Source organism: Scatophagus argus, chromosome 16, assembly GCF_020382885.2.
Source record: "Scatophagus argus isolate fScaArg1 chromosome 16, fScaArg1.pri, whole genome shotgun sequence".
Taxonomy (NCBI): Eukaryota; Metazoa; Chordata; class Actinopteri; family Scatophagidae; genus Scatophagus; species Scatophagus argus.
Window position 1 is genome coordinate 11,051,274 of NC_058508.1, and position 19,047 is coordinate 11,070,320.

General features: G+C 39.4%; 4 protein-coding genes across 7 annotated transcripts; 1 reads left to right on the top strand and 3 right to left on the bottom strand.

The window, feature by feature from the left end:
* Positions 1 to 255: 255 nt before the first annotated feature.
* Positions 256 to 6,151, bottom strand: dhps (deoxyhypusine synthase). Its single transcript, XM_046415304.1, has 10 exons — positions 5,995 to 6,151; positions 4,923 to 5,122; positions 4,605 to 4,769; positions 4,376 to 4,497; positions 3,646 to 3,742; positions 3,375 to 3,461; positions 2,949 to 3,054; positions 2,754 to 2,857; positions 2,490 to 2,615; positions 256 to 909 (listed from the first exon to the last, which is right to left on the bottom strand). Exons 2-10 carry the CDS (start codon positions 5,115 to 5,117, stop codon positions 814 to 816), a joined length of 1,098 nt encoding a protein of 365 aa, XP_046271260.1. The 5' UTR covers positions 5,118 to 5,122; positions 5,995 to 6,151; the 3' UTR covers positions 256 to 813.
* A 1,554-nt stretch (positions 6,152 to 7,705) lies between these two features.
* Positions 7,706 to 8,214, top strand: LOC124073741 (guanine nucleotide-binding protein G(I)/G(S)/G(O) subunit gamma-12-like). The gene is made up of 2 exons (XM_046416187.1): positions 7,706 to 7,798; positions 7,975 to 8,214. The coding sequence occupies exons 1-2, from the start codon at positions 7,706 to 7,708 to the stop codon at positions 8,098 to 8,100; spliced, it is 219 nt and encodes a 72-aa protein (XP_046272143.1). The 3' UTR covers positions 8,101 to 8,214.
* A 149-nt stretch (positions 8,215 to 8,363) lies between these two features.
* On the bottom strand, positions 8,364 to 12,164 carry fbxw9 (F-box and WD repeat domain containing 9). Of its 4 annotated transcripts, none has more exons than XM_046416185.1 (8): positions 12,074 to 12,164; positions 11,538 to 11,672; positions 11,293 to 11,440; positions 9,812 to 10,811; positions 9,531 to 9,679; positions 9,217 to 9,420; positions 9,062 to 9,127; positions 8,364 to 8,879 (listed from the first exon to the last, which is right to left on the bottom strand). In XM_046416185.1, the coding sequence occupies exons 2-8, from the start codon at positions 11,657 to 11,659 to the stop codon at positions 8,805 to 8,807; spliced, it is 1,764 nt and encodes a 587-aa protein (XP_046272141.1). In that variant the 5' UTR covers positions 11,660 to 11,672; positions 12,074 to 12,164; the 3' UTR covers positions 8,364 to 8,804. The 4 variants fall into 4 exon arrangements, with proteins under 4 accessions (XP_046272141.1, XP_046272142.1, XP_046272140.1 ...); XM_046416186.1 differs by having other exon boundaries at positions 11,959 to 12,146; XM_046416184.1 differs by having other exon boundaries at positions 11,854 to 12,146.
* Positions 12,165 to 12,927: 763 nt separating this feature from the next.
* Positions 12,928 to 17,109, bottom strand: LOC124073264 (deoxyhypusine synthase-like). The gene is made up of 9 exons (XM_046415390.1): positions 16,820 to 17,109; positions 16,481 to 16,645; positions 16,191 to 16,312; positions 15,354 to 15,450; positions 14,716 to 14,802; positions 14,378 to 14,483; positions 14,198 to 14,301; positions 13,791 to 13,916; positions 12,928 to 13,055 (listed from the first exon to the last, which is right to left on the bottom strand). The coding sequence occupies exons 1-9, from the start codon at positions 17,006 to 17,008 to the stop codon at positions 12,960 to 12,962; spliced, it is 1,092 nt and encodes a 363-aa protein (XP_046271346.1). The 5' UTR covers positions 17,009 to 17,109; the 3' UTR covers positions 12,928 to 12,959.
* Between the last annotated feature and the right edge of the window lie 1,938 nt (positions 17,110 to 19,047).

The window sequence follows — 19,047 nt, forward strand, 5'->3', positions numbered from 1 at the left end:
TGTATGGAATCGCAAAAGATTTCAATGGTACCTAATAAATGGACTCAAAGTGTTGAAACCGTGTTTTTCATGATCAACAGTAGGTCAACAGTGATGTCTTGCATGCCCTGCAATGCAAATAATATTATATTCTTTAATACAACAATGATCACAAACACAGTCATGTGAAATTAAGTGTCACAAAGTGGAGCCCTTGTGACCTTCTCACACAGACAAACTGCACAAAGACCATTTGTGATAGGAGGAACAGAAAGCAATGATTCATGTAAGATTTATTTATCAAGATATACAGACCACACCCTTCATCCTACAACAATAAGGTAAGGGCTTGTTTGATATAAAGAGAAGCAAGAAGGTAAAGTATGAGTGATGTGACTGTCAAGTCACGACTAACCTGAAATAAATCAAAACTCAAGATAAATAATGAATTTTCTCTCTCTCTCTCACACACACCAACACACACAAACACACACCCACACCCACGCAGCTAAAACCTGATGCATTCTAGACAGTCCCTTTGGTACATGCAATAGCATGCTACCCATATTATTCCAGCTGTCTGAACAGACAGGAAAAAAGTGTACTTGTTATAACAAGTAAATATTGTAATGAAAAGAATTAAGACAAGAAACCCTCACAGCTGTCTCCCATCTAATAAAATTCCCAGTTGCAGAAGTATATCTTTCTTGCCATGCTATATACCCATGTATATTTAGAAGACCAAACTTGAATCTGCTGTTATTCCATCAAGGGAAGTACCAGAGGAACCAAAGTGATTGTTGTTTCTAACGGAACATTTCACGAGGCAGTCACTTAATCTGTTTTCTTGCCGGCAGTCAGCTTGTCAGCATGGAGAGCGAAGGTCTGGGCCACTAGGAGAGGGAAGACTAAAGATACATCAGCATGCACCTGGGAACAAAGAACAGAGCAGGCTATCACTTTCTTGTGTTGTATGTTATGTGCTCACTACATTAAACTGAATCCAGTGTCTGGTTTTCATGTCCTGGTGTTTCGAAGCCCTCCCTGAAACCTTGGAACAAACACTGGGCAAACACTGCCACCTTGAGGCCAAAATGGGGACCACAGCTGCTGGCAAACTGCTTGTTTTTCTAACATTTGAAAGCAAATGCAAATGGAAAAAACTCAAATAAAAAAAACTACAAATAAATGTAGAAAATTACATTTAACAACTGTAGGTTATATATATGAATGAAAGTCAATGTCATTCGTCACAGATGGTGTACTATGGGTATTTTTAAAGTGGGCTAAGTGACCAGCTACTGAGCCTCTATTTCTGTACTAAATGTGTTACTTTCAGGAGATGCTTTTAAATCTGTCACACTGGTATAAACGCTGTTTCACATAATATTTCAACTTCAACTAAACAATCAACAGTTACCAAAACCCACATCTAAAAAACACTTGAGGTGCATCATCGAGGGCAGGGGTCGGCAACGCGCGGCTCTGGAGCCGCATGTGGCTATTCAGCGCCTCCCTAGTGGCTCTCTGGAGCTTTTTCAAAAATGTATGAAAATGGAAAGAAATAGGGGGGATATATATTTTGTTTTAATATGGTTTCTGTAGGAGGACAAACATGACACAAACATTCTTAACGTTTTCCAGTGCTGGAAAAAAGTTTATAATAAATATTAAATTTCAACATTTCTGTCAACGACGATGTGCGTCATAGCCTGCGACACACGTTTCAGCGCGGTGCCAGGCAGGTGGCTGTTGTAAACACACCGGCGGGTGTGTCATGGGCCATGGGTCCCAAAGGGAAAAAGGCAAAGATCGCTGATGAGAACAGAGGATTCAAGGAAGAATGGACCGAATCATTTGCTTTCATTGCCGATGCGGAAGGATTGCCTGCATGTTTGCTTTGTAATGAGAAGTTGTCTAATAACAAAAAGAGTAATTTGGAAGGACATTTCCAGGGAAGGCATGCTAAATTTGCAGCAGACCACCCAGTTGGGAGTGAGAGAAAATGTGCGATTGCTTTGCTTCTGGAGAAATTATAGGAGCGCAAAGATAGATTTAACAGGTGGATTGCATCTCCAAACTCCACTTCTGCTGCTAGTTTTGCTGCAACCCGGGAGATAATAAAGCGTGGAAAACCGTTCACAGATGGTGAGTACGTGAAGGATTCATTCATCAAATTGGTCATTTTGGTAAGCTAATATACACTTACAGCCTGTGTTCCCTTCATATAAGGCTTATATAAGGCTTTTAATTTTTTGCGGCTCCAGACAGATTTGTTTTTTGTTTTTTGGGTCCAATATGGCTCTTTGAACATTTTGGGTTGCCGACACCTGATCTAGGGGCTGTAAAGTCATCTGGAAAATATGTGAAATAACTAAGTGAAGCAGATAAAGAGAAGATGTCTAAAATAACTTCTAATAAAAGGGTATCTGCTATTATAATTGTAACGAATGGAAGATAATGTTGACATAAGTCTTAGTGTGGTCATGGCTAATTTTAAATGTTGCTACCTTAACAGGTTTGGCATCTGCCCTGATCTTGCCCCAGGACACGGCCTCATCGGGTCGGGCTCCAGAGTCAGAGCCATCAAACTCCTGACCCGTGTTCACAAACACAGCAAAATCAGCTCCATTCCTCTGGAAGGAGACAGAGAAGAGACAGCATGTCAAAAGAGGATGTGTGAATGTGTGAAGTAGCATGATGTGGAAATACTTAACTAATATCCCTCAAAAATAACGAAAAGTTAGAAATGACAATCATGTGAAGTTCATTACCATAAGATTAGCATTGGCGACATGATGTTTGACCACTCCTCCTCCCAGGACGATCATTCCGGTCTTTATGGCGAACACCGCCTTGCTGTTCAACCTGCGAATATCTGAAATAAAGTCCACATTCATCACATGAACAACAAAAGACCCTGAGGCAGCTGTGGTGGTCCTGCTATGTAGCACTGATGTTGCTTTTACCTTCCACTATGTCCAAAACCAAGCCAGGGTTCTTAAAAGAGTGGAAGTAGATCATGTCGCCCAGAGAGCCGTCAGTCAGAGCAGGACTGAACATCGGAATGTCATTCTGAATAAAACAGCACATTTATTGATCACTGTACACACAAGCTACACAGCAAAGGCAAGACTGGGAAGTATGCTGAAATGAGTTCAATCAACAACAATTATCATAATCCATGCAAACTGCACTGCATTTTCTAAATGACTAATCCCATGGTTGCAAATAAACTGATTTTAGGCTTATCCTAATTAACTTCAAACTTGTGACAATTAAATCTTTCAAACTTCAGGATCATGTTTGCTGCAACTCATCTGTGTTGTAAGAATTTCACACAGTCTGATTTTGTGAACTGAGTGATTTGTTTTTCTTGTTTTCTCTGGACTCACCTTGTATGCCCAGTAGAGGACAGAATCAGGATTATTGATCTCCTTGCCAAGTCGATGGATCATTTTGGAGGGAGTCCAACGGATACCCTGAAATAGGAAAGTTCAAAAGTTAAAAAAAAAAATCAGTAATAAATAAATAAATCACATGATGTAGACAATCTTATATTATTGTAACAGTATAATACAGTGGAAAGGTACTACTACAGGTACTGTTATCTCATGCTATGGGTTTCATCTGTGCTGGGGGTGATAGACAGATAGAGACAACCACCTCTGTGTTCTGCTCCAACAACATCTGGTCCAGGATGGGTATCAGCCAGTCTTCAAACTTACAATAGTTGCTATTGGGCACCAACAGATTCCCGATCCTATATGCAGCAAGGACGGAGAAATAAAAGGGTGGACAGGGACCAGATGTAAATCAACAAACTGAAGAATCTCATATATAAGCTAGGAATTCTAACATTAGTATCTGCAAGCCAGACCCCCTCTATTATATCTTTGTCATTCTGAGTACACAGTAGGTCTGCTGCCGCTGATGTTGCGGTTCACACTTAAACTGTATATTGCAATCTGGTCCAAGACTGATATTGATGATGTCGGTACTGACATTCTCATGTTTGAAACAGGGAAACAGCGAGCTTTCATGTTTCTGGTTGGTGAATACTGTTAGCTTTTGAAAGAACCAGGCTAGCTTCTTCCTGTTTTTAATCCTTACGTTTAGCTAAGCGGCTGCTGACTCCACTCCATTCACTGTACACTTTGTCTGTACCAGACGAGTATGCAGGTTGTAATTTAAGTAGAAAGTGTTGTTTTTAATCGAAGCTTAAAGTTCTGGTATCATGACAACCTTACAAGGTATCAATTTCAGTATCTAACATATATAACATATATACGTAAAGCTAAACTATTTCTTCAAGTCTTTGTGTTAAATGTCACCTCTATGGTGTGCACCTTGGCCTCCGACATTCTGAGAATGTGCATGTGAGAGGTGTATTAACCTGTTGATGCCCCTCTGGCGGAGCTCCTTTCCAGGCAGGTTGAAGTCTCCCAAGTACGTGTGACCCAGACACTTGATTATATCCTCCTCTATGCCTCCAGCTGTGGTCACAATCACATCCACCTAATAAGAGCAACAGGACAGATTCTGGTAAACTAGCCCCCTGCCCCAGTGATCTCAGTATAACCTGGATAAATGTGGATCTGAATAACAAGTATATAAATGTCTACCATTTTGTGCTCTGCCAGGTAGCGGATGCTTTCTCTGATTCCGGAGCTGATGAGGTTAGAGGTATAGCCCAGGAAAATTGTGCAGCCCAACTTGCGGGACACTTCACCAGAATCTTTGAACTCAACTCCTTCATCTCCCTCCACTGGCTCAAGACGTTTCTCAATCTGTGGGTTGTGGAGTGATTTGAGAACAATGGACTTTACAAATACACATAACCAGATGGCTCATATGGTACTGAATCTGCATCATTTAACAGAGATAAATGACAGAAAATATTTTTTGTAGGATAACCTTGGCTACATAGCCATTCTTCTCACCATGCGGTTGATTTCCTGGACAGCCAAGCCAAAACTACTGGCTTGGAAGCCCGTGGTGAGGTAGGACTTCAGCACTGCCTGGAGATCAACCCCCTGGTTGAAGTCATAACCTTTTATCTTTAGCATGTCCGCAGGGAGGCTGCAACTGGGCTTAAGGACAGCCTGCATGGCAACAGAAGGGGCATGGTCTGCCATCTTTTCTGCAAAAACAAAGAGATCATGTTAGTGGTGTAAAACAACTGATGTAATTTCTTCAGTTTGTGGTGACAGGTAGCAGCTCTGCTCTTACTGACATGCACAGAAAAAGTGAGCCATGGCTGAACTTCCCCAGCTGCTGGGCTACATATGTCTGAATGGGTGAACAGCTGAAAGAAGTAGACATCAGCTGACAATATCAGCCGAGTTTATAAACCCAACATCACTAAGTATCACAACAATGTTGTTCAGATCTTTTCTATACTGGCAGAGCTCTATGTGTCAACGATTTCATTTATAATCGGTTACATTTAGTTTATGTTTGCTTAATATACACAATAACACATGACAAGGTAAAAAACACACTTGTAACGTTCTATGCAAATATACCAGAAATCTCTGCCGACGACTTCCTAAGCTCTGGTACAGTGGCTTTTGACTAAACTGTCACTTAACCGTGTTTCAATGCACGGTCAGCTCTCGGAAAAGTCCTGGTGACAGACAGCAAGACATACGCCCTGAATGTAGAGCTTCGTCTTTCAGAAGACGGACCTAGTTGGTTATCTGGCTGTCCTGCACAGCTAATAACGTCACTTCCAACTAAGAAGCTAACGACAACTTTGCATTTAAGAATTTACTTAAAGGTAAAAAAAAAATACAACCAAAACAAAAGTCTACAAAAGTCTTGCCCTGTGTTTTTCATTGGATATGGGAAAACAGCATATAGCGTTTCAATGGTGAATGATAGCACATCCAGCTCGCAGTATCAATGTGGTCTGCTGTTAGCTGAATACAAGCTAACTGCGAGCTAGTTCTGTCCTACTGACTGGCTTTACATAGAAGGATTAAACATTTGAGAACAGAGAGGAAAACATACCTATTCCCAGAGAGACGTTAGTTAGTGAAAACTGTTACAAGAAGTAATCAACTGTCACCAAACAAAAGCAGGCGATCGTTGAAAATCAGCATATCGCTACACAACGCATGGAGCGCCTGCAGCAAAAAAGGTCCTACTACGGATAGTGCGAAGGGACATGCGTTACCAAAGTGTGTTTGAGCGCAAAGCCTGTTAATGAACATTTAATACAAACAACACAATGCATGAAATTCTGTTGGTATTGAGTTCATAATGTAAGTTTTTATTTTCGTTGTCGATGTTTTTTTTACACTGTGTGAAACAGTTGTTGGATTATCATTTGTTGTTGTTTTCCCATTGAAATATATGAGAGGAACAGAAAGAGAACACTAAAAACTCCTGTACTTTAGTCAGAACTACCGTCTATACAGTACATACATTACTTTGATGAACTATTTGTTTTATTTTTTATATGCCTATATGTGTTTTATTTACTTTTTTTTATTATTCTTATTATTTACATACATATTTACAGTTGTTTTTAATAACCAAACATTTATAAGCATTTGTTAATCAGGGGTGGAAGAACACAAATTAGTTGCTTTAAAGCATCAATACCACAATTTATTTACTCCATTAAAAGTCATCATGGGCCTTTTGAATTCAAGTTAACTTATTTGGTATTAATTAAATGCATCAATTTGTATTTACCATATGTATCTCATATATAATTACTCAATGTTGTACTGTTCGGCATGAACAGTATGATGCTCACCTTGTGGAATAGGACTGGCATTTGAACTGCAAAAAGTTGGTTTAAATTTTTCTCTGTAGAGCTGTCGCTTTAAAAAGCAACAGTGCAACATTTTACAGACAAATTATAGAATTTGCAGGCAAAATGTATCTCTATAAATGTATACCTAACTCATTTTTGCCAACTAAAATACATTTGACCTATTCAGGCTTGTAGTACTCGAGTCCAGACTCAGACTTGAGCACTGTTGACTTGGATTTGGACTCGGACTTGACTGCATTCTGACTCGTAAATTGGAGACATTCCTCAGATTTTTATTTTATCTTATGTAATATACCATAGTAATTTGGCATAAGTTAAGTTCAATATGATGTAATAATCATACAATAATACATTTAGATTGGACTTGATTTGGACTCGACTTGGATTTTCCTTCAATGACTTGGACTTGACTCAGACTGGGAACACTGGGAACTCAAAACTGGACTCTGGCTCAAAATTTGGTGACTCAACTACAACACTGGACCTAATTAATAAATACTTCAATTGTCCCACATTTGGGACATTTGTTATGCATAAACCTGTGACATAAAACAATGTTTTAACCCAGACATCTGCACCTTTTGTACAGTTAAAAGTGGACACACAGATAATAGCTGAAAGGCAAACCGTACCCAAAGCAGAGTATACTGTTTTAGCCGATAATCGTTTCATCAGCAGCGGCTGTGAAGTGATGAGTGATGTTTGTGACATTTCCAACACTGACCTTTCATATCACAGAGCCCTTTGAACTGCCCCCGATAGAGGATAAAAAGGAGGGCACAGGTGAGAAAGCCAGGAACTTCTTTGACCAGACTCTCCTGCAAAACCTGAGCTGACTCTTTGGATAAGGTAAAATACATAATTTTTCAGCAGCAGTGGAAAAGGAATACTGAGTCCACAGAGAAAGATTTTTGTTGAGTCTTCATTCTGAAGGCAATGTCAGGAAAGATGTGCAGCAGCAACAGTGTTGTTCAGGCACAAAAACTAGTGGATCAACTTCGGGTGGAGGCAAGCATGGAGAGACTCAAGGTATGTAAGAATCTGTATCATCTGTTAACTTTGGATCAGTTGTTTGAAGATTTACATAGTGGAGACTATATGTAGTACCATGTCTCTAATTAACATTCATTTATTTTAACATTATTTCAGTATTGCAATGTCTGAAATCCTGTCAAACGGCATCTTGTCCACCTGTATCTCAGCAGATCTCCCTGACAGCAGCAGACTTGGTCCAGTACTGTCAGGACCACAGGCGCAGTGACCCTCTGCTCACCGGTATTGCTGCCTCATCCAATCCTTTCAAAGATAAGAAGACCTGTGTGCTGCTTTGACAGTCTTGAGCAGAGATGTCCCACCACAGAAAAGACAGATTATCTTTTATAATGCCAATCACTCGGTTTGTTTTTTTTCCACTGAAAGCTTTTAAAGCTTATGAACATTGCTCCTTGAAATAACAGTAATCAATTATTGTCTCTTACACTGTTGTTCAATTTTTGTAATTATGACAGCTGCTTTTTCCAATTCAGACAGCACAAAGCTGTTCCATCATCACTCCCAACAGGGAAGCAAACAAATCCAGCCAATACTTCAGCCATTAGATTTTCAAGCCATTTAATAGTCCTTCTTGTAAATGACAAGTAACAAATTTTATACAATGTCAGTTACTTTAACGGATTCAGTCACTTTGTGAACATGTAGATACTATAGGCTTGTTTGAACATACAACAACTAAAAGAGGAGAGATGAACTTCTTTCTGCATAGTGTATTTGAAAACTTTGAGGACTGGCAAAATAAAAATGCTAACCAAGTGCATGGGACAAACATAAATAAACATTTCATGTGTTCAAATGTGTTTTTTGTTTGTACAAAAATCTCTTAACAAGATCGAACAAAAAAAAATGTTGATAGCTTTTGGCTGAACCAACACAACTGAAGTTTTATTAACATTATGTACTTGTTACCGTTTACTCTATGTATGCTTAAAGATCAGCCCGCTGTCAGCGGTCTTCAGGTCTCGCCACAAGTGTTGCTTTTTTATTTTCTTGGCCTCCAGATTTCCACAGAGACATCCCCTGTGGCTACAGCAAGAATTCCAGCCTCCACACTCAGCTGAAAATTCACAACCGAGAAAGAAAGAGTATTATTAGTGAGAGAGTGAGGAAAGACCAGACATGAGATAATTTGGAGATTATTATGATTACTATTATTGTTATTATTAAATCAGTTTAATGTATTTTTTAAACTATATATAAGATGCCGTAAAAAAAAAAAAAAAAAAAAAAAAAACTAACCGCATTGAGTCCTTGTTGGTAATGCAGTGTGCATAATGTTCTTGGAGGAGCACAAGGGATATGTACCTGCAATACGGACAAAAAACTGCCACTTAAGACGGTATACGAGCAGTTAGTTAAACAGACAAAGCAACGTGGGATCTGCCTCATCCTACCTTCACAGTACGATCAGATGAACAGGTGTACAAGCTTCCAGTGGACCTGTGGATTCCAGTGATCAGAGCTGTGTGTCCCACATCAAACTGGGACAGGGGTTTAAAGGTGCCGGCCTGCATGGAAAATGAGTGCAGCATGCCACTGTGGTCTCCTGCCCATACTTCACAGCCACTGTAGCTCATTGACCGCAGGAAAGATTTCAGCTAGAAATGGAGGGGTTGGTTGGAGTTAATCTTGGTATCTGTGCATTGGAACGTATATGCACAGGCATGCAAACTTAAGAAACCGCATGTGTCTGAGAGTTTGTATCCACCCGAAGTTTCTTCAGGCTTTTTCCTGCCCTGCGGTCGTAGACAGCCACAGTGCAGTCTTCACTCCCAGAGATGATGTACTCATCATCTGCCGCTAGGCATATTACAGATCTACCATGGAGACGGAGGCTTTTCACCAAGGGCTCAGCAGCTGAGAGCAAAATTATGACATCATAAACCTCTGTAACCAAGTCATCTGTCTGTGTAAGAATTATTTAAGAGTCATGTCATGTGACTTCTGACCTTTATTTACTGATACAAGTTATAAGCCGTAACGCCTTACCTCTGGTGTCATACATATTGACCCTCTTGTCAAATGTACCAGCCAGCAATACATCTGACTGATAGGACAAGCAGAGAACAGCAGCCCCAGCTCTGATCTGGCCCCTCTCTGCTCCTCCTGCGTGGAGGTCCCATAGCTTCACCACGCTGTCAAAGCCCCCTGAGGCAAGCTGAGGTCCCTGAGATGCCAGGCACCAGACCCAGCCCTGATGCGTGCCGAAGCCACCCTGCTCTCCCAGCGTGTGCAGCAGCGTGCCACCAGAGCCAGGCTGTAGATCCCAAAGTTTAACTTCCCTGTCTCTGGAGCCTGTGGCGCAAACTGTCCCCTCTCCCCCGACAAGCAGGACTGTGTTGACCTGGGCGATGTGGTCTAAAGGTAGGGTGATGCGCTCCAGAGCTGGGGGTGGGCTAGGACTTCTCTGGGGTTGATGTTGCTCCATCTCTACCTGTCTTCCGTTACCCACATTCCTGGGGTTTGCCAAATGTTCTTGGTGATTAAGAGCACCATCTTGCCCCTCATTGGCATCAAACACCATCCTGTGATGCCTTTCTTCCTCCATTAGTGCTGCTGCATCGTCCTCCAATCTCTCTTCCAACGCTTCTCTCAATCTCGCCAGTTGGTCCACACCTACAATCGGTTGCATTTCACCATCCTCACCTTCCATAGCCACCTCCATCCCTTCAACACCATATGCAACCTCCTGTGCCACCACTCCCACCCCTTCCACCTCTCTTCCATCTGCCTGTATTTCAGCATCTGGCTCCCCATCATGCCTTTGCTGTTGCCCCCTTTCCTCCTCATCCTCTTGGGTCTGTCTGACCACAAGGTGCCCCTGGCCTGTCCAGCAGGTTATCAGTTGCTCCATTTCCAGGCAAGCTGAAGGCCAGTCAAAGTCCTCTCTTGGCCCCACTGGAAAGTCTGCTTGAGACCCTGTTAGTCTGCGTGCCCGGAGCTGCCAAGCACTGTTGTCCTTACCCACATTACCCAAGGCATGGCAAACCTAAATGAAGGAAGTAGGGGTCAAGAAAAATTTTTATACATGAAAGACTGAAAAAGTCTTAAATGTTGAGTTTCATAATTCTGTTAGTGCTAGAGAGCAGTGTTTTATGAGTGGTCCTGTTTGTTTGTCTGAAACACAAGTATGCCCATGCAGGTATACATGGACATGGGAAATATGTTACACATTACTGCAAATGGTTGTGCTGCCTGTAATGCAGGCTATAAGGAAGATGAATTCAAACAAAGTAGGAAAAAAGTTTTATGATGAAGGAAATTCATTCACATCTTTGTTAGGCCCAAATGATACAAATGTTACAATTTGAAGTGCGGTAACAAAAAGGAAAAATAACTTTTTTTGTGTACAAGAAAACTTCACATGGCCTCTTCAAATATAAAATCACGTAGTGATTAGTAAACTAGTGTTTGCAGCAGCAGAAACAAGCAATAAAACAAGACATCTCCAAAAAATGTTTAAAACTAACCTTTGGCAGCACAGTGATGACACACTGAGCAGGAAGGTGTGAGGCTATGTGGGTTACCATCTCCCATGGTAATGACAACAAGCCACTTGTCTCAGCAGAAGGTGAGGGACTGTCATCTGCTGAGGTTTGGGGACCATCAGTTAGAAGACTGGAAGGAAAATAAGGACCAAAGTGACTCACTTAGTAGTTTCATACCCCTGTGCTACATGAAAAGCCAACACACTGAGGGGGAAAGACATTCTCACCCCTGTAGGTCTGAGCTGGAAGCTTCAGTACTTGGAGATTTCACAGGGTCAGGAGACGGCCCATCCTGGTCACCGTGAGTCCTTCCCTCTGGTTCATTGAGATTAACCCTGACCTCAGACATCACCCTTTCCCTCCTGAAAACAAGACCACTGACTCATGTACAACAAATGTACTACTAATTCATGTAAGACAACCAGTACTTTAAACTAACACCCGCCTATTTTATATTGCTGGATATGTGTTTTCAAATCTAAAATACTGCGACAATTAAACTTCGACAAAATGTTCGGTCCTCGAGTCTTAGTTTAGAGTCACCTGAGTAACGTTACAATTCACTAATACATGACTTAAAGAAAGATGCAACACAGCAAAAAACTCTAAAACAATAGCAGGTTAATGTCAACTCCAAGTAATGCTAACTATATGTTACTGTAAAACGATCCCAGCGTCTGACAATGCTAGCCGCTGGTCGGTCAAAAGTTGTCGCCCGAGTCAGTATACAAAAACGGTGTCGCTGCAATAACAAAATTAATACAGGAATAGCCCTTTCCAACTGTTATCATCTCCTGGGCGGACTTCAAAATAACTAGAGAAGATCACTTCCGGTATAGAAAGATGTCGTCATCAAACTGCGTTTTTAAGCTTCTTCCTCTCTTGTTCACGGTTTTGTATTAAAAACACTATCTAAAACTTTCTGTTATTTCAAATATAAACATCAAAATTATTTGATTGCAAATGTTGTGAATTTTAATATAGATACAAAAAGAGTATGCAAAAAAATAAATGTTGCAGTTGTGGTTTTGAAAATGTTATGTTGTGTCATTGTATTAATTCTATTTTCTCCTTTGATTTGTGTTTTACATTGAGGGAAGACTACAACGGGACTCAGTGGGCCAGCAAAACAAGCATTTTCTGCAGTGCTTACTTGCGTACAGATCAAAAGCGAAGTCTCTCCTGGACAATATAAGAACAAACACGTCTGAAATACTAAAGAATAATAAATTCTTTATTATGATGGCAAAAACATGTTTAAAAAGTTTGTACAAAAAACTGCAAGTCAAAATTGTCTTGTAATTAGACTTAACATGGTGTTCCACGAGGTTCAGTTCTTGGACTAATTATGTTCTCATTTTACAGGTTACCATTAAGACATTAGTCAGCAGCAGCACTTCTTTACTGTTGTAGTCAAAAACCAAAAGACTTTTACAGTATTACATTTCATTGTGTCTGTTCTAGGACCCTGATAATGTGTGTAGGGGTGCTTAGTGCCACACATTGTCAGAATGACACCAGAAATGTTATCAGGTGAACCTTTTTCTGGAAAGAGAAGTGAAATGACATCCCCCAAAAAAACCATAAGAATGAACAAATGCAATTCAAATAACGGTTGCTGTCACCAATGTAGGATTTGAGGATTTGGTTCATTCTTTTTTCTTGCCAGTAGTCTTCTTATCAGCATTAACAGCAAAGGTTTCTGCCACTAATAGAGGGAAGATTAAGGTAGCATCTGCGAACAACTGGAGAAACAGAAAATTATAATTTTTATTAAATCAGAACATAAAACATCAAGGGCAATCAATACCAATCTTTTTACATCTGTGTTTTTCATTGCTCGAGACAATAAGGTCTGGCACACCTCTGACACAATCTCTGTTTTGATATATGTATTGTTTATGATTTCTAAATATAGAAAAGTAATGCAAATAATGTATGCATTAAACTGATTGGCAGGACCAATTATCTAATCAGTTAAAATCAAGCTTTGTGTGAGTTTCTAGCATAAGTAAAGGGAACATAATATTGATACTAGGATATAGTATCATGCACATTCATATTTGTTTTTCAAGACACCAAAAGTAAAGTTGCGGTGGTCAATCATGGCGGTCATGCTTATTTTACAGCTCTGTCATAAAGACAACAAAAAAGGTTCATTTCCACTCAAGTCTTTTATAATCACTGAGCCAAAAGAAATCAACATAAAAAGAAGAGATTTTGCTGTGAAGTGCATATTTTACATTGTTCTATACAGGATAGCAGAATAAAAAATAACAAAATAACATCATTATAAATTTCACCAAGGTTACACAATAAACAAAGTCAGTTCTCCTCTGGGGTGACATTAAACCTGCCAGTCTCTCAGGCTAAAAGTAATGAACTTTACTGTGCATAAATAAATAAAATACAAGAAAATAAATTTGCAAATTTTGCTTACAAATAGGGACAATAGAAAAGTCTAAAAATATAAATCAAACCTTCACAGGTTTGGCATCTGCTTTTATCTTGCCCCATGTCACAGCCTCATCAGGTCTGGCCCCGGAGTCAGAGCCATCGGCCTCCTGAGCCGTATTCACATACACCACATAATCAGCTCCCTTCCTCTGAAAAGAAACAGATTGTCCAAACAACATATTGGCCTGCTTTACTGATTTATTGGTTAACTGACCAGTGAGAAAGATCACAGAGTTTAACATTTATTTGCTGAACCACCTTAAGGCAGGACTGAGGATCAGAGTCTGCTGCAAATGCATCAATTAATTCAGAAAGATCACCTCAACCTTCTCCCCTCAGTTTCTGTCACATGTCTGCTGTCAGATGAAAGCCAAAATGCTAATCTCATCCCACAGCCAAAATAAAAAAATCAGAAATGCTAAATTTTTACCCATGCATTAGCATTGCATATGTGGTGTTTGGCCACACCTCCTCCCAGGATGATCATTCCTGTGTTGTTGGCAGCCACTGCCATGTTGTTCAACCTTGATATATCTGCAATCAAAATGTTTTGTGTAAGACCAATTAATGTCACAAAGACAAATTTTTGTAAATGCTAAGGAAGTTTAACCTTCAGTTATGTCCAATATCAAGCCAGGTTTCTCAGCTGAGAAGAGATACAACATGTCTCCTATCGCACCATCTGTCAGGGCAGGGCTGAACACTGGGATGTTATTCTGAAAGAGACACCAAATCCCTGCTCAATCACAAACACAATCACTTCATGGTTTACATGCAAAACGTTAAAACACTCTCTGTGAATAGTAAGTTAAAAACCCAGAAATGACCATTTTCACAATGAAGTGATAAAATTATTCTGTTTCATTCATCCACAACATATAATCTTACCAGAGTAGTAAATATATGTACACATCTAAGGTTACTAGCCTGATGCATGCCAAGACTCACCTTGTAGGCCCAGTAGCAAACAGATGTAGGGTTGTTGATCTCCTTTCCAAGTCGGTGGATCATTTTAGATGGAGTCCAACAAACTCCCTGAGAGAAAGAATATCACAGAAAAATAAAATATAGTTTGAGGTGGCAAAAAGGAGGGATCAGGAGGTTATTATTTGGATTAACTATACTGCAACCCATTTTTGGCTGGGTCACAGCAGAGTGGGGCCAGTCCTATAAGACTATCAAGTCTGAGAACAAATATTTTGCAAGTCTTGGATGCTACTATCTGAAGACTAAAGAATTCTGCCTAATCATAAGTTGTCTTTGAAATCAAACATTTTAAGATGTGAGTGTACACTATTGTTCTTGCAATTGCATTTATAAAAATATAAAATATTCTGACTTAAACATAACTTAACCCTGCCATGTGATATGCCACAAGGACAAAGATTACTGGGGTAACTACAGAAATTTGCAGATGAGCTACCACTGATGATCTATGTGAGTGTATGGCCACAGTTTAGCACACTGACCATAAACCATCTAACCATGTACTATGTTCCAACCAAGTCATTTTTATAATTTATCCTAATATGTCCCATAATTTTGAAGATTTTGGGAAAATGGGAAGACAAATGTGCAAAACAGACCTGAGTGTTCTGCTCCAGCAGCATCTGCTCTAAGATTGGTGTCATCCAATTGTCAAATAAAGAATAGTTTTCATCAGGCATTAGAAGGTTTCCAATCCTGCAACCAAAGTGACACACAAGAGAACCGAATGTTACTCAAAACAACATGCCAGTGAAAGCTTTTTTTTATTATTTCAAGTGGTGGTTAAAATGCATATGAACAGGTTACAGTAAAATGGATTAAATATTGTTCTATAAATTCTAAAAACAGAAACGTGATATATGCAGAAAAGAGTGAAGAATGAAGTAGCTGAACAGCTTTTAAAATGAGATTCTTGAGATTTCCCTGTTTACTAATACCTGGGAGTTTCCCTGAGGTTTTCATTTGCATACAATTTTATTCAATAAAAAGTTATTGAAGAGGGAAAATAACTAGCTTAGCTCTGTTGCTAATGGGAAGTAAGTACATGAGATTTATTCATAGCTATCTGCAAACCATTGCTTTTTTGTAAAATGGTTTTTGCTCAGATAGAGGCAGCTAAATGAAAGCGAATGGTTCAGTACAGCTGAAAAGCTATGATAGTTTCCTTCATTGTGGTTGTCCCTCAATTTAGCGGTAAGCACATTCAAGGTGGCTTGCGACGGTGTGAAATTCCCTGCCAAAATTCTGAACTCAATCACTAACAGTTAAAGCTACATAAATAGGCAATTACAAAATACAGACATATTGAGTGGCTATTACAAAAAGGTGCCAACTATAATTAGCATCAAAAATGGGATTTTATTTTGTGAAAATCTTAAGAATGTTCGGACAAATTTACAAGGTGAGTATAATCTTAATCTGACATATTCTCTGACCTGTCAAGTCCTTTTTTATACAAATCCTTGCCAGGCAGAGTAAAGTCTCCAATGTAAAGTGGGCCCAAACACTTAATCAGATCTTCCTCTATACCACCAGCTGTGGTCACTAAGACATCCACCTGTACCGAGAAAGCAATACAAAATAGAAATAAAACATGTTAGGAAACGAATGTTCTTCAAATATTTAGTGTGAGGTTGTTTGAATAATGGCAGTTTGCAGACAAAACAGCGTTTGTCAGTAACACAGCAACATATAGAATTTCTAATGTATTTGAGGAAAGCAGTACCATTTTGTGTTCTGCGAGGTAGCGGATACTCTCCCTGACTCCACTGCTGATAAGGTTTGAGGTGTAACCAAGGAAGATGATGCAGCTCATGAGGCAGGGACAATCTGATGGATCTTCCTCGACACTTCCATTCACCGCCTTCACCGGTTGCTGGCGCATCTCTATCTGTGGATGTGGAGTGAATTATGATGACTGATGAAAACTGAAAACTAATAAAGCCATAGTCATGCCATGCTGTTAGACCCAAGTCTATGTTTTACATTGAGGCCTAAAATATATTTTTAAAACAGCCTTTATAGAAATTTAACATGTTTACTGGGGGCATATGACCCATCTCACCATGCTGTTGATCTGCTGGACAGCCAGGCCAAAGTTGGTAGCCTGGAAGCCTGTGTTGATGTAAGACTGCAGCAGGGCTCGATGGTTTACTCCCAGGTTAAAGTCATAGCCCTGGACCTTTACTGCATCTTCTGATAAAGGAACAGTCTTCCTGTAGATATACTCAGTTTTGTGGTTGTGGTGTGCCATGTTATCTGAAAATGTTTTTTATAAATGTTATCAATATTACCAGATCCTGCTGTCCCACTAGGTGATGAAGTCTGTCTAGCATCTATGTAGGTCCTCCGATATTCAACATTGCAGTGATTAAACCTCTAGAAGCCACCTTTCATCTTGTTCCTCTGCGTAGGACTCTCAGATGGTTGTGCACCAGAGGAGCACTGCTACTCAAGCATAATATACTGTTGGCATTTCCATATATTTTGTTGCGTTGATGCATGGAAATCCCATTGGACCAGTAATTTGCTTTGGCTGACCAGCCTAATCATTTGCATCATCTGCATAGCTCATATACAGAAACTTGTTGTTCCATAGTTCTCCATCTATTCCAGTTCACCCATGTAGTTTGCATTTAATTCAGTCCCTTTCAGCCAGTAAAACTTTTTTTTTATTTAATTGAACAAAGAAAAGACAATTTCACGCTGTTAAAAAATTGTATGCAGTTCAACCTCCAAGTCCATTATAATTAGATAACTGGTGTGAATACTGGATGCTAGCTATCATAGCTCACATGAGGTTCTGAGAAAAAGAATAACAGAGAGAAAAAGACAAAGTAGAGGTTTGGGAGTTTCTGAAGACTGTTGCCATACATGTCATGTCAGAGGCTTACTGCACAGTTTTACATTTGTAGTTCAAAACAACTTTCCCTTTACAATTACATTTGTTCAGATTCTTGGAATTGTTGTAATCCTGTGAAGATATGTTCAGACAGAAAGTTTAAATGAAAATTCATCCATCCATCCATTCTTTATATCTCTTATCTGTGCAGGGTAGTGGGGAGGCTGGAGCCTTTCCCATGCAGAGTAGAGCCTGGACTGTGTGCCAGGCAATCACAAAGCCCTCTGTAACTAAAACTGCAGTAATAATAATAACGTTTATTTTTATATTAAGGTCATGGTAGTTGTGGAAACACACAAGGTGAAGGACAGAAATATACATGTCATTATATACAACAATGCTTCATACAAAATTTTAGGTCTTTGGCCCATGTCTTTTTAACTTCACTGCCTTGCTAGAGACTATTATACTCTATTATACTATATGTTCTCCAAAAAACAGCCACCAGCTTCCCCTTTACTTTGTATCCTTCATCACTTTTCAAACTCTTCAAACTCCTTCAGCTCCTTCATTTGAAGTTAAGTCTGAAATGCAGTTTAGCTTTGAGCCATTAGTCAAGAAAAGCAGTTTAGCTCACAGCTATTACTCAAGCAATGCAGTTTAGCTCCCAGCTTTCCCAATGTTTTACAACCTCCAGCCCTTTCCCATTTCCAGCTATTAATACTCCTTTTTACACCTTTTCAACTCATTCATACTTTAAGTTTCCCATTTAAATCATACAGTGTTGTGTATATTATTCATATGCATGGCTATCATTCAACTATTAAATCCCATTCTTACTAATTAGATGCCATTTTTTCAGATCTTTATACTCCTTCAACTGCTGCTCCACACACATTAAAGCCAACAATTCAGTTTACCATCATCTTTTTAACAAGCCTTAAAATATTCCACATTTTTCATACTTTCTTCATATTATTCAACCTCTGAGGGGAGAAATGCAGTTCTGTAGAAATTGCCTTCTGTAACTACAAACTGAATATGGAGGTAAAATATACATAGGCAGGGTAATGAGCACAGGTTGGAGTCCCTTGTCTGGTTAATCTTGCTGTGACTGTCAAGACTTGCATCAGATACTTTGTTGATCCCGAGGGAAATTCAATCAGAGGGAAATTCAAGTCAGGTAGATAACGTTAAAAATCTCAGGGGTTAAATATATTAAATATTAATGAGAAACATCCCACCTTACCTCTGCCTCCTACAAAATGGATTGAAATTCAATATAAAATAAATATGGGAGCAAATTTGCTCTAATAACCAATTCTCTATTTTTAAGTCTAAAGCTTCTGTGGGCATTGTCAAAAAATGAATGAAGCCACACTTTAATTATAAGGCAGTTGCATTTGCTTTACATTTGGTTCATAAAAAAGGTGACACAACATTTATAAATA

Coding starts and splice junctions, on each gene's coding strand:
- LOC124073264 (XM_046415390.1), bottom strand. CDS start 17,008: ATGGCACACCACAACCACAAAACTGAGTATATCTACAGGAAGACTGTT. Junction 16,646..16,819: donor TCCAGCAGATCAACAGCATG/GTGAGATGGGTC, acceptor CCACATCCACAG/ATAGAGATGCGCCAGCAACC. Junction 16,313..16,480: donor ACCTCGCAGAACACAAAATG/GTACTGCTTTCC, acceptor TTCTCGGTACAG/GTGGATGTCTTAGTGACCAC.
- dhps (XM_046415304.1), bottom strand. CDS start 5,117: ATGGCAGACCATGCCCCTTCTGTTGCCATGCAGGCTGTCCTTAAGCCC. Junction 2,616..2,753: donor TCGCCAATGCTAATCTTATG/GTAATGAACTTC, acceptor GTCTCCTTCCAG/AGGAATGGAGCTGATTTTGC. Junction 910..2,489: donor CAGATGCCAAACCTGTTAAG/GTAGCAACATTT, acceptor CTTTGTTCCCAG/GTGCATGCTGATGTATCTTT.
- LOC124073741 (XM_046416187.1), top strand. CDS start 7,706: ATGTCAGGAAAGATGTGCAGCAGCAACAGTGTTGTTCAGGCACAAAAA. Junction 7,799..7,974: donor CAAGCATGGAGAGACTCAAG/GTATGTAAGAAT, acceptor GTATCTCAGCAG/ATCTCCCTGACAGCAGCAGA.
- fbxw9 (XM_046416185.1), bottom strand. CDS start 11,659: ATGTCTGAGGTCAGGGTTAATCTCAATGAACCAGAGGGAAGGACTCAC. Junction 11,441..11,537: donor TCCAGCTCAGACCTACAGGG/GTGAGAATGTCT, acceptor TTTTCCTTCCAG/TCTTCTAACTGATGGTCCCC. Junction 9,680..9,811: donor CAATATGTATGACACCAGAG/GTAAGGCGTTAC, acceptor TTTTGCTCTCAG/CTGCTGAGCCCTTGGTGAAA.